The 13,755-nt window shown below is 41.6% G+C and overlaps 1 protein-coding gene across 16 annotated transcripts in view; it reads left to right on the forward strand.

Annotated features, from left to right (window-relative positions):
* The window catches only part of ASPH (aspartate beta-hydroxylase), a 222,165-nt gene that overhangs the window by 200,008 nt on the left and 8,402 nt on the right, over nt 1-13,755 (forward strand). For all 16 annotated transcript variants that reach the window (XM_050801980.1, XM_050801985.1, XM_050801981.1 and 13 more), the window contains 2 exons: nt 4,537-4,628; nt 4,995-5,128. In XM_050801980.1, the coding sequence (XP_050657937.1) occupies nt 4,537-4,628; nt 4,995-5,128 (226 nt within the window). The remainder of the gene's footprint in view (nt 1-4,536; nt 4,629-4,994; nt 5,129-13,755) is intronic.

Here is a 13,755-nt window from a genome sequence, read left to right on the forward strand (position 1 = left end):
GCAAAGGCGGAAGCCCCTTATAAAGCCATCAGCTCTCATGAGAACTAACTCACTATCATGAGAACAGGATGGGGGAAACCACCGCCATGATTCAGTTATCTCCACCAGGTCCCTCCCATGACACATGGGGATTATGGGGACTATAATTCAAGTTGGGATTTGGGTGGGGATGCAGCCAAACCATATCACTAGGGATGAGAAAAGGACGTGTGAGGGCTCAACAAGAAGGTGGGCACCTAAGAGCCAAGAAGAGAGGCCTCAGGAGAAACCAAGCCTGCCCACACCTTAATTTTGGACTTTCAGCCTCCAGAACTATGAGAAAATATACTTCTGTTGTTTAAGCCACTCCGTCTGTGGTATTTGCTTGCGGCAGCCCTAGTGAACTGATAACAGTCTCCAAGTAGTTTCATTAGGACTGAACTATATTCCTTTATGAGGACTGGCTTTTTAGAGTTGAAGGGAAAAAAAATGGAATCAGCAAATATAAATAATAATGTTGTTCCCCAAAAATATGTTTATAAATTGTTATGTGAATATTATGGAACATCTATTTTGCTCACATTTTAGTAAGTGCCACCAACAGTGATTAAAATATGCCACACATGTGCAGTCATTTTTTCTTCCAGAGCCCATGGGAAAGGTGCTAACTGACCCCAACAACCTTTCTGAATAAGCTGAGGCTGAACCTCTAAGTACTTCTCAACAGTGTTCTAGGTGACTACTAGCAACTGATCAGAGTTGTCATGCAAGATGGAACCTGTTGTTGCCCCAGAAGTAGAGCCTTGAAATTTATAAAAGATACAACCCAGGATACCAGCTCCATGAATAGCCCTCACAAAGTATATTCATGTGTAAGAAGTGATAGATTTAAATGACTCTTTCAGATTCACATTGGCTGTTAGATCTCTTTCTAGAGCTATTTTCCCAAAGAGCAAGGTTTATTACTTCTTGAGAGTTACTTTAACGTTGGTGAGAAATAATTGAACAACAACAAAGCCGCAGTGAGTTGCAGATGCTGGGCATTCCTCTTCAGGCTAACTGGTTTGCTCCTGCACAGCTGCCTTCTAATTTACAACGCAACAAAATGAGAAATTATGCTTTAAAGCACAGGCTTTGGAAACCAGCAATCCTAGGTTAGAGTCCTGGATGCACTGCTTGTTAGCTGTGTGATGTATGCATGCCCCTGAATCTCTGAGCTTCAAATCTCTCATCTGAAAAATGGCAAATAGTGCCTCAAGTATGGGGTTGTTACTAGTATCAGTGAGCATTAGATGAAAGACTTGGCACAGTTATCCAATATATGGTAGTAATATTACATTTTTATGGCCTAACAATAGCACATGATGTAATAACATTAATGAAGAGGTAGTCTCTGGTCTGGTTAAGAGCATGAACACTGGGTCCAGTCTGGCTGAAATGAAATTCCTGCTCTGCTGTTTACTTTGTGACCCCTCTGTGGCTCAATTGCCTTTCTATAAAATACAACACCAATCGAGCCTCTCTTATGGCATGTTGTAGACGTCAAATGAGGCAGTCTCATCATCACCTGGCCTATGGTGAGCACCGAGGAACTGTTGTCGCATTCCTTGGACACTCACGATCAGGTGTGAATAGTTAAAATCACCAGTGACAGTGCATGAACGCCCAGAGTCTACTGCACAGAGAATCTGTGTTTACAGACCAGAAAGATAAATGTGTCTAAAGGACTAGAGGTGTTCTCTAATCCCATGAAAATCTCAGGGACACAACCCATTTGGTTACCCATTCATCACCTGTCATTCAGGTGAGGCACATCTATTCTCCAGGTAGCACATGCTCAGCCATGCGGTGCTTGTGAGAACTCCAGGCCACCTCTGGTTCCTCCTCAAGCCACCAGTTTCTCTTAACTGCTGCCTGGATGGCACAGAGCTCAGAACTGGGAACTCCTCCCAAGCAGCCCCAGACCCTGCACAGCAGAAGCCTTGGAAAGCCCAGGCTTAAAAATGCTTTATGATGACTCATAGATTTATGTAATATTCACCCAAACTGACATTTATTGTTCATTTGGGGAACTCCCTTAATAACTAAAAATAGCAATTAACATTTTATTCAATTAAGAGCCAAAAAGGTTACTTAGAAAAAGCTAAGTTGTTTTCCAAAACATTGAGCTCCATTTGAGTGGGGCGAATACCTTTTAGTTGCATTTTTTGTAACTCTTATTTTATTCTCAGTATATGATTATCTTAGGACACAATTAACATTAATTAAATAAAATTAAATTCAGCTTTAGATGTAGCAGTCTCTTGTAGGAATCTTGAACAGGGAATTAAAATGTCTCTGACTTTTAAAAATACCTTTGTTTTACTCCCCTGTGAGAGCAGATGATACTGTGTACATTCTGAGCACATTTTCCCTAATAAGCAGGGGCTTTATAGACTGTAAAGAAATTTGCATAGTTCAGGATGCTTAAATGATATGTCCCAGAATCTGTGCTCTTGACAGTCATGCATAGAATATGTCCTCTCTCAAAGACCCCTTCTTCATTTAAATCCTATTCTTTATCATCATATATAGGATGATCTGGATATTGAAAAAGACATTAAAATTCCAATAAAAATAGTGTTTTGGGAACTAATATAGTCCTAGAAATTCATTTCTAGGTTAGAAATATAATATAAACTATTTTCCTTCTTTAGGGGATGTATTAGTTTCCTGTGGCTGCTGTAACAAATTACCACAAAACTTAATAGCTTAAAACACAGACACATTTGTTATCTTATAGTTCTAGAGGTCAGAAGTCTATGATGGATCACACTGGGCTAAAATACAAGTGTCACCAAGGCTATATTCCCTCTGGAGTCTCGCTTCTAGAGGCTGCCCACATTCCCCGGCTTGTGACCCCCTTCCATCTTCAGAGCCAGCAGTGGCCAGTCAAGTCTTTCTCATGCTGTATCACTCTGACATTTACTCATCTGCCTCCTCCTCCCACATTTAAGGATGCTGTGATTACCTTGGGCCCATCCAGGTAATCTTAGATAATCTTATTTTAAGGTGAGCTGATAAGAAATATCAGTGCCACTTACAGCCTTAATTCCCCCTTGCATGAAAGGTAACATATTCACAGGTTATGGGGTGAGGGTATGGACATCTTTTGGGAGGTGACTGTTATTTTGCCTGTCACAGGGGAAAAAATAAGTACATTTGGCCTTTGAACAACATGAGTTTGAACTGTATGGGTCCACTATGTACGAATTTTTGTCAATATATTGGAAAATTTGTTGAGATTTGTGACAATTTGAAAAAAACTTGCAGATGAACCTTGTAGCCTGGAAATATTTTTAAAAATTAAGAAAAATTAGGTGTGTCATGAATGCATGAAATATATATAGGTACTAATCTATTTTTATCATTTACTATATATATATATACACACAAATCTATTATAAAGAAATAAAATTTATCAACATATGCATGGAAGCACTTAGAGACCATACATAGCACCATTCACAGTCAAGAGAAATGTAAACAAACATGAAGATGCAGTGTTAAATCATAATTCCATTAAATTAACTGTAGTACAGATTATACTACTGTAACAATTTCATAGCTGCCTCCTGTTGCTATTCAGCAAGCTCAAGTGTTTTGAGTATCTGCTTAAAATAACATGTGATACTGTTGTCTCCATCTGAGCAGTTCCTATCTCCAGTAAATTGCATATCATGGTAAAAAGTGGTCTCTTATGGTTCTTGTGTATTTTTCCTTGTGTTTAATGCAATGCTGCAAACCTCGAATAACACCATGAGACCTATACAAACAGCAACTAGTGATGCTGGAAATGCTGCCAAGAAGCAGAGAAAAGTCATGACCCTACAAGAAAAAGTTGAATTACTTGATATGTACTGTAGATTAAGGTCTGTACCTGTAGTTGCAGGCCATTTCAGACATTCAATTCATCTTGTAAACAGATGATGTAAACTTATGGTATCGATAAAATACAGTACAGTACTGTAAAAGTATTTTCTCTTCCTTATTATTTTCTTAATACCATTTTCTTTTTTTCAGCTTACTTTATTGTAAGACTAGAGTATATAATACATATAACATACAAAATATGTTAATCAGCTATTTATGATATAGGGTAAGGCTTCCAGTCAACAGTAGGCTATTAGTTGTTAAGTTTTTAGGGAGTCAAAAGTTATACACAGATTTTCGGCTGCATGGAGGATCGAAGCCCCTAACCCCTGTGTTGCTCAAGGTCAACTGCCTTTAACCTGCGACTTGTCCGTTAGACGTTCTTAGTCAAATAGTCCAACACCGAGTGGAGAATTTGGCTCCCTGCTCTGCCAGTCACTACCTATTGGAGCAAGACATGTCTTCTTTATTGATTAATTTTTATTATTTTCCAATAAGCCTTTTGCATTCCTACTTTATCTTCTCATGTTTACTCAATCTTCTCATGCCTGCAGTGAAGATGACATATAGCTCTCACTTCATCTAAATGGGATACGTTTAAGCTTTACTGTGATTTGTTTCCAACAGTTATGTTATTTATTCTAGGAAGAAGAAATGAAAATGCCTGCAAAGGAGCTCCTAAAACCTGCACCTTACTAGAAAAGTTCCCCGAGACAACAGGATGCAGAAGAGGACAGGTACCAAGAGTGTCGTGCTGGGGAGAACACAATTAATTGTTAGGAATAAGGGCATGTTGACCTTTACAAAGAAATGGTTGTTTCCTTTGGCCCAGTGAATGCCTCTTTTTACGTGCCCTTTTTACTGAAACATAATTTTATGTGGTTGACGTCAGAATTGAGGGTGGAAAATGTTCAGTGTTTACCGCTTTGTGGAAAATGTGAGTGCTTATTTTTAGTTCCTTCACAAATAAGACTTGAATATAAATATTAAATCTTACAAAGGCGCTAATCCAAACTGACAGTAATTTTTTACTGTCACCTTAACTTAGCAGTTCCTCCACACCTTGATAAATGGCTGAATGGAGTGTCATGTTTTCTATGCAGATCAAATATTCCATCATGCACCCTGGGACTCACGTGTGGCCGCACACAGGGCCCACAAACTGCAGGCTCCGAATGCATCTGGGCTTGGTGATTCCCAAGGAAGGCTGCAAGATTCGATGTGCCAATGAGACCAAGTATGTGTCCTCTGTTATCCATCATATCCATCACCTCTGAGGATGAGAGTTTGTTACAACAGAGCTGTGTTCCTTTGGATTACTTGTCTTCTTTTGTAGCTGAAGCAGACTGGAGCAAAGTGATATTAATCCAAACTCTTGAGTCTATACCCCTTCTTGGTGCTTTCTGTTAGCCTGGAGACATTGCCCAGCTCTAGGGCTGCCCTCTTCCATTATTTCTCAGCAGAGTACTTATCTAGTTGAGGAGCTGCCTTGTTTCTCTCTGTGGGTAGACAGATGTGCATTCAGAGTCAGCCAGCATGCATTGAGCCCTGCAGATGTTATGCATTGTGTTTCCTGCATTGCATCCTGACTTATTCATGAATACAAGAAGTCCCCCTAACTGAAGAACTCACCCCATGATATTTATACATTTTGATCTAGAGGAGATGGTATGGTACAATGGAAGCTGGCTGCCTTTTTCAAATCCCAGCTCTGCCACCTAACCTGTGTAACCTTGGCTAGTTACTTAATCCCTTCAAACATCAGCCTTCTTGCTTATAAAATTGGCAGTGATAACATCTACTTTGCAGGGTTGTTGTATGGATTAACTGGAATAATGTCTACAAGGTGCTCAGTCCATGTTCTGGTATCAGTAGGGACGTGATGAATGTTAGATCTCCTCTCCCTCCCTTGCCTCTTGCTTTCCTAATCATGACAGGTTTATTCATGATCTTTTGAACAAACCATACTTGCTCTGGCTTCTGTATCTGTGGTGCTGATAATCTCCGTCCCTAGAATGCCCATCTTTTCACCTATCCAAAATTAGTTTTATAAAAATACAACCTCTCAGAGTATATATCCTCAGTAATCCCATTCCCTATCTTCTAATGCTCTTTATTCATTAATATAACATTACCCTTATCTCTATAGCAAGCTGTATGTAAGCTCCTGGAGATCAGAAACCACGTTATTGTCATCTTACACACATTTCTTATTGTCCTTAATAGAGGTCTGAGTGGAGGATGAGTGCTCAGGGGTCTGCAGAATTGTTTATTTGTTTATTGGCAGATAAGTGCCCTGGGCAGCCCATGGTGCTATGGGAAATTCAGAGATGACTGAGAAGGGGCTGTCCTCTGCTGGGTGTGTTGCTCAGGAAGATAACGCAAGATTGAAGGCCATAGGGGTCGTAAAAGTGGTACTACAATGGCCTCTCTACAGAAAAGCTAAAAATACTACAGATGGCTCCATGAGCAGGAGCCTCACCTGCTTGCAGGGACTCAACTTGCAGAGTGGCAGTTTTTGAAGACAAGAAGGATTCGAACATTGAAAGCTAAAGAGGGATATTCCGAAACAGTATCCATTAAAGGCACAGAGGCCAAAAATTATGGCCACATATGAAGAATATTGAATAATACATCAGCAGCCAGCAGTGTATGCTACATAAAGAATAAGGTTGCAAAGTGAAAGAGTCTTTTTTAGAAACTAAATCATAGGAGGCTTTGAATCCCAAACTAATGGGATCAGACCTTTATTAGGAAGTTACTGTGGAACCCATGGGTGAATCCTGTGGGGACAGTGGGAAGAACAATTAGCAGGCTATCACAGTGGCCCACCCAAAAGATAAGCAGAGCTGGAATTGGGATGCTGGAAAGAAATGGAGACTAGAGAGCAGATGCAAGAGATAACAGGTGACTCTTGAATGTGTGGTACAGGAATGAGGCATCCAAGATGCTGCTGCAATTGCAGTCTTTGGAGAGTGTAGGGTGGCGATGCTTGAGCAAATCTTGGGAATTTGGGAGACATGAGGCAAGTTCAAGGAAAGGAAGAGGAATTCAGTGCTTGTGCATATTTTATTTAGTTACTATTGGAACACACTTGTAGAACCATCCAGGAGGTGGCTGGAAATAGAGACCTGGCACTCAGGGGAGAACGTAAGTCTAGAGATAAAGATTTGAGAGTCACGCTTAGCAAGAACTTCTAGAGGACGCTTGAGACAATCAAACGATGACAGAAATGAAAAGGTTCCATGAAAACATCTATATTTAAAAGACAGAAGGAGGAAGGAGAACCAAGAAGGAAATGGGGCAAGAAAGGCAGAATCAGGTAGACCAGGAGGAGGAATCAGGGATCACTGGACAGGTAGAAGTTTTTTCAGGCATGAAATGAATCTTGTCTTACGTTGGGAACCTGGTTTGGGTCTTCACGGTCTCTCTGCCAAAGTGAAAAAGAGCAGGGACACATTGGGGGATGCCAGGAATTTAGAGAAGAGGTGGGAGAATGCTGGAGCAGGCACAGATTGACAAGGTAACTCCTTGGAGATCACATGAGAGCATGAGGCAGTGGAGATGGAGAAGAGCACCCAGCCGCACGCCTCAGTGCTCCTTAGGCTTTTAGGGTTTATTTCTTCTTTCACCAGCTCACTCGCTCTCTCCCTCACCTCCTACCTCCTATGTTTTCTCTCTCCCTCCCTCCTTTTCTTCCTCCTCCCTCCCTTCTTTCCTTTCTGCCTGCCTGCCTGCCTCCCTCCTTCTCTCCCTCCCTGCCTCCCTGCCTCCCCATGTTCCTGCATTCTTGCCTTCCTCATTCTCTTCTGTATTCTGCTTGTAGATACTTGGAACAAAATCACTAGAGAAAAATCCACTTAGGGCCAGGCAAGGTGGTTCATGCCTATAATCCCAGAACTTTGGGAAGCCAAAGCAGGAGGATTGCTTGAGACCAGGAGTTCAAGACCAGCCTGAGCAGCACAGTAAGACCCCATTTCCACAGAAACAATTTTTTTTTTTTTTTTTTGAGACGGAGTCTCGCTCTGTCGCCCAAGCTGGAGTACAATGGGGTGATCTCGGCTCACTGCAAGCTCTGCCTCCCAGGTTCACCCTATTCTCCTGCCTCAGCCTCCCGAGTAGCTGGGACTACAGGTGCCCACCACCATGCCCGGCTAATTTGTTTGTATTTTTAGTAGAGACGGGGTTTCACCGTGTTAGCCAGGATGGTCTTGATCTCCTGACCTCGGGATCTGCCTGCCTGGGCCTCCCAAAGTTCTGGGATTACAGGCATGAGCCACCACGCCCAGTCACAAAAACAACTTTTTAAAAAAATATGCTATCATGATGACATGCACCTGTACTCCCAGCTACTCAGGAAGCAGAGGCAGGTTAATTGCTTGAGCCCAGGAGTTCAAGGGTGCAGCGAGCTGTAATTACACCATAGCACTCCAGCCTGGGTGACAGAGCAAGTCCCTGTCTTAAAAAAATAATAATAATAAATCTACTTAGGCATAGGCAGGGAGAGGAAGAGAGATGGAACTGAGCTTAGTCTTCAGTGGCCTGAGGCAGAAAGAGAAATCCAAGATTGGAAGAATGGATGTGGCAATCAAGAACAGGAGCAGGTGGATGGTGCCAGGAGGCTTAGCACAAAGTCACAGAGGGCTCAAGACGCATGTTGGGCATGGTGGCATGGGCCTATAGTCACAGCCACTACAGTGGCTGAGGCAGGAGGATCACTAGAGCCCAGGAGTTTGAGGCTGCAGTGAGCCATGATTGCACCACTGCACTCCAACAAACATAGTGAGACCCCATCTCTTTAAAAAAAAATAAAAAACAAATGCAGGAGTGATGCTGAGAGACCTGCCCCAGGAGCACATTTGTAGGTGCATTCCCCACTCCCGGCTCCCAGCAAACACCTTGTGTCCATGTTTGATAAAGAAAACAACTGCCAACCCCTCCCCTGAAGCTTAAAACATAATTAGGTTTAACCATCTTCACCTAGCAGAGGCAGAAGAGGGTTAGAAGGACCACTGCAGCCCACTCAGAGGGGGGGCCTTGAATGAGATCTTTAACTTGGCAGCCCCTCAGTTTCTGCTGAGGTAAAATACAACCTACTTTGTGTGACAGGAAGGAGCTGCTGATAATAATAATTTGCAGATGGTGTATTTTGCAAATCCACAGTGATTATTTAAAAGTGCTTGCAACTCACCTGCCTATTATTGGGCCAGGGAGACTACAATGCTTCCGTCCTTTCCTCCCTGAAGAGTTGCTGAGCACAGGGGCCCTTCTGCCTCATTGTGACTGCCGGTCAGCAGCCCTTCTCCACTTTCTTTCTATTGTGCCAGCTTTATGTTGTGTTGCATTCTCATCCTTAATATTTCTTAACTCAAGGGTGGTTGAGTTGGGCTTAGCACTTCAATACAAAATAGTGCTTTTCATAAGAGAAATGTGTCAATTAAAGTGCTGTGCAATGCTTATAGTGAAAAGAGCTGGAAATCTGATAGTAGTTTATAAACTCTGAGGACAGAAAGACTCTAGTATGAAATCTGGAAGTTCTGTGCTATGATTGTAGAAGTTCTTTTTGCATGGAAAGAAAAACACACACACCAAGAAATAGGTTTCCTTGTGCTAGTCAAAGGCAGCAATTTTTCAGAACGTCTCAACTTCTAAAAGAGGAGGTTACCTGTAGCGATTTGTACGTTATTGTTCTTAGGTATTAACAATCAGATTAAGATTTCCGCCAGTGTGTATACAGTTTAAATATTCCATCCCTGCAAAGCATAGCGTTCATCTGAGGATGAACTGGCAGGTATGCAGCCCTTACCACTGTAAATGAAATGATCATTTCAAATTAGTAAATGCCTTCTGATTAGAAAACTGATACACGCCCCTCACACATAATGTATTGTTTTATCCCAATACAGAGTTATTGCCAGGTGCTTCTCAATGTCTATATATGTGTATTGATGGTAATGATTAGAGTAATAATATATGTTGTTCCAAAATTGTATCTGTGTCACACACAGTTCTAAGCACTGTACATACATTAACTCATTCATGCTTATGGCAATCCTGTGAAATTAGTATTATTAAAATTCCTGTTTTACAGTGGAGGAGACTGAAGTATAAAGTTAAGTAACTTGCCTGAGGTTGACATTTATATATGTTTCCTAAGGCTGCCACAACAAATTATCACAAACTGAATGACTTACAACAGAAATGTATTCTTTCGTGGTTCTGGAGGCCAAAGTATAAAACTAGGGTGTTGGCAGGGTTGTTCTTTCTGGAGACTCTAAGGGAGAATCTGTTCCCCTGTCCTAGCTTCTGGCTGCTGGCAGCCCTTGGGATTCTTTGGTTTATAGACACATCACTTCAGTCCCTGCCTCTGTGTTCACATTGCTTTCTCCCCGAGTCTTCTCCTCTTTTCTTTTATAAGAACATTTATCATTGAATTTAGGGCTTACCCTAATCCAGGGTGATCTCATCTCAAAATCCTTAACTTAATTCAATCTGCAAAGATCTTTTTTCCAAATCAGGTGATAGTCACAGATTCCAGATGAATCTATCTTTTTTAGCGGGGAAGGAGGGTGGGGCGGCTTATGGGGACATTCAACCCACTACAATTTTAGTAGTGGGTTCAGTTCCAGGCATTCTGGCTTGAAAGTTTGTGTTCTAGACATGATCACATAGCCATGCTTGGGCTTTTTGGATTTTGTTGTAGTTTATACGATTAGGATTATGCTGTACTTATAAGGTGATCACTTCAAATGCTGCTTTTTGTTTCCAGACAAGTAGAGAAAGCAGCTGGGAGTTTCCCCTTCTGGGCCTTCTGTTCATGTCACCTCAGGGGGACCATGCTTTGTGGTCTGTAAAATAAGCTCATTAGAGCCAGATGTGGTGCCTCACGCCTGTAATCCCAGTACTTTGGGAGGCCGAGGCTGGCGGATCACTTGAGGTCAGGAGTTCAAGACAAGCCTGACCAACATGGTGAAACCCCGTCTCTACTAAAAATACAAAAGTTATTATTATTTTTTTTTGTGTGTGGTGGCTAATGCCTGTAATCCTAGCTACTCAGGAGGCTGAGGCAGGAGAATCACTTGAACCGGGGAGGCAGAGGTTGCAATGAGCCGAGATCTCGCCACTGCACTCTAGCCTGGTGACAAGAGTGAAACTCCATCTCAAAAAAAAAAAAAAAAAAAAAAAAAAAAACAAAAACAAAAACAAAAAAGCTAATTAGCAATTTTGATCCAGAGCTGAGTAAACTTGAGTCAGGGAATAAACATGCCCCCAGTGAGTGGGAATTAATTGTTGTACTCAGGGAGTGGCTGAGTTGTGTGAGCTTTAAATGATCCCAGAGAGAAATTCATTCTTCTGAATCTCCAAGGGCATTCCACAGTGTGCTGGAACTGTGCTAAGAGAAGGAACCATGACCTTGGAGCTCTCCTGCAGATTCAGCATTATTGCCTGCAAATTGCTAGCCTGAAATGTTGAACAAGACTGATAGATTGTCAGGAAAGCACACATCGACATTAGCGTCACTTAGCGACAGACTGAAAAAACGAATTGGCAATCGGTGGTTTAGTCCTATATAATTCTATATTGCTGTAGAAATAATGGCCTTCCTCCATAGACCTCAAGTGTTTTATAACATATATTTTCATTCATTTCTCAAGGTTCCAATTAGGAAGATTGTGTGAAAGTCTGCTAAAATATTAACAATAAGAGAGACTTAATTTTTTAACCCATCATGAATTCTTCATAGACAATATTTGTTTAGTTTTCATAAAGTGTCCAAGGAGATAATTTTAAGACTTACTGTAGTTTTTGAATCACACTGTGGAAGCTGCAATTTGCCAAATCTTTTAGAAACAAATATTTTCATCCCTCCTTTCATCTTTTTTTACTATTCTCCCTGAAATCAAACCTTCTGTTCCACAAGATATTTGCCCATCTTCATCTGCATTGCAGTGTGACCTTATCCACAGGTCATCTCTGAAGCCTGCACATCTAGGACTGTAGAACAAAAAGGACAGTTTTTAACCAGATAGGATGTTTTCCTGAAGGTTTGTTATTGAATAGTAACATTTTTTCCTCTTCTTTCATTTGAGCAACTTGGTGAATTAAACACATCCATACCATGTCTTGACCCCCACTCTGTGACCCAGTGGTGTGTCTGTGGCTGTTCCTACACATGAGTACATAGAAAGCACGCACATACATTTCTCCACCTCCACAGGGAATGGCAGTTCCCATATGGAAAATGGATTCTGTTCCAAACATTTGTTTGTTGAACTGATTGGTGGAAAGCTGGGATCCATTTTTCTCTAGCAATAGTAAATGATGTGTGGCCATTTCTAGGTCAGCTCCCAGAAGCTTTTTAACTAATAATCTTTATTAATAGGACTCTAGAACCAGTGACTATTTATAATAATGTTTCTGTAGGAAAAAATGCATCCTGAGCTTTTATTTCAGATTTTAGTGTTAGGTATCTTCATAAAAACATATTAATAATGCTGAAGTCGCACGACTTGGGTTTAAATCCTGGCTTTCCCTCTTGTCAAGAGTAACTCTAGATAATTTGCATAACCTCATTAAGCCTCAATGTCCCCATCTGTAAATTAGAAAGAGTAAAAGTATGTCTTTTATGGTTTTGAGTATTAAAGTAATCCATATGAATGCACTCAGAACTGTATTTACAAAGTGCTGTGTGGTAAATGCATTCAGTATATTTGAGTTTTTATTATTCTCCTGTCTGATTGCTACAGAAATGGAGACTTTTGTCCTTACATTCCAGGGAGTGAGATCAAGCACTCTCATAACACTGGAGGTGGTGCTTACAGCCTGGAGTGTTTACTCGGACAGCGATGGGGAAGGGACTTTAAGGAGTTAGGAAGGAGGAGTGAAATAGGAGCTGGTCATGTGGACCAGGGCAGGTGAAGGAATGGTACAGATAGGGGAGTGATTTGATAGGCCTGGAGCTGGGAGGGACCCTGGGGAAGGGAGGTGTGACAAGAACGCAGCAGAGACCCTCCCTGCTACTCACATCTCTTTCTTCTCTCTGTGCCCCTACCCTGAAACTGGAGAGGTACCGGAAAGAGGGAAGGCATCCCGTCTCTACAGCCCTATTGTCAAAGGCAATTGAATCAGAGCAACTCCATCTTGAATAGGAGCTGGGTAAAACGAGGCTGAGATCTACTGGGCTGCATTCCCAGACAGTTAAGGCATTCTAAGTCACAGGATGAGATAGGAGGTCAGCGAAAGATACAGGTCATACAGACCTTGCTGATAAAACAGGTTGCAGCAAAGAAGCTGGCTAAAACCCACCAAAACCAAGATGATCACGAGAGTGATCTCTGGTCGTCCTCACTCCTACACTCCCACCAGTGCCTGGACAGTTTACAGATACCATGGCAATGTCAAGAAGTTACCCTATGTGGTCTAAAAATGGGAGGCATTTTTAGACCACATTCCTTGTTCAGCAGATAATCAAGAAATAACCATAAAAATGGGCAACCAGCAACCTATGGAGTAGTCATTGGAGTATCCATTCTTTTATTCCTTTACATTCTTAATAAACTTGCTTTCACTTTACTCTATGGACTCACCCTGAATTCTTTCTTGTTCGAGATCCAAGAACCCTCCTTTGGGCTCTGGATCAGGACGCTTTCCAGTAACACTATGACTTTTTCTTTTCCTCTTCCCTTTCTTTTTCCTCCTCCTTCAGTGCCTTCATCTGAGTTACAAAACCCTTAAATACTGGTGACCTGGAACTAAGAGGAGGAAGGCAGGAGTTGTTTGTGTGTGTTAGAAAGGGAGAGAGAGAAGAGGAAGGGTGACAATGCAGTTTTACGTTTTGCTTACAGTGTGCCATGCCAGGGCTTT

The sequence above is a fragment of the Macaca thibetana genome, chromosome 8 (assembly GCF_024542745.1).
Source record: "Macaca thibetana thibetana isolate TM-01 chromosome 8, ASM2454274v1, whole genome shotgun sequence".
Lineage (NCBI taxonomy): Eukaryota > Metazoa > Chordata > Mammalia > Primates > Cercopithecidae > Macaca > Macaca thibetana.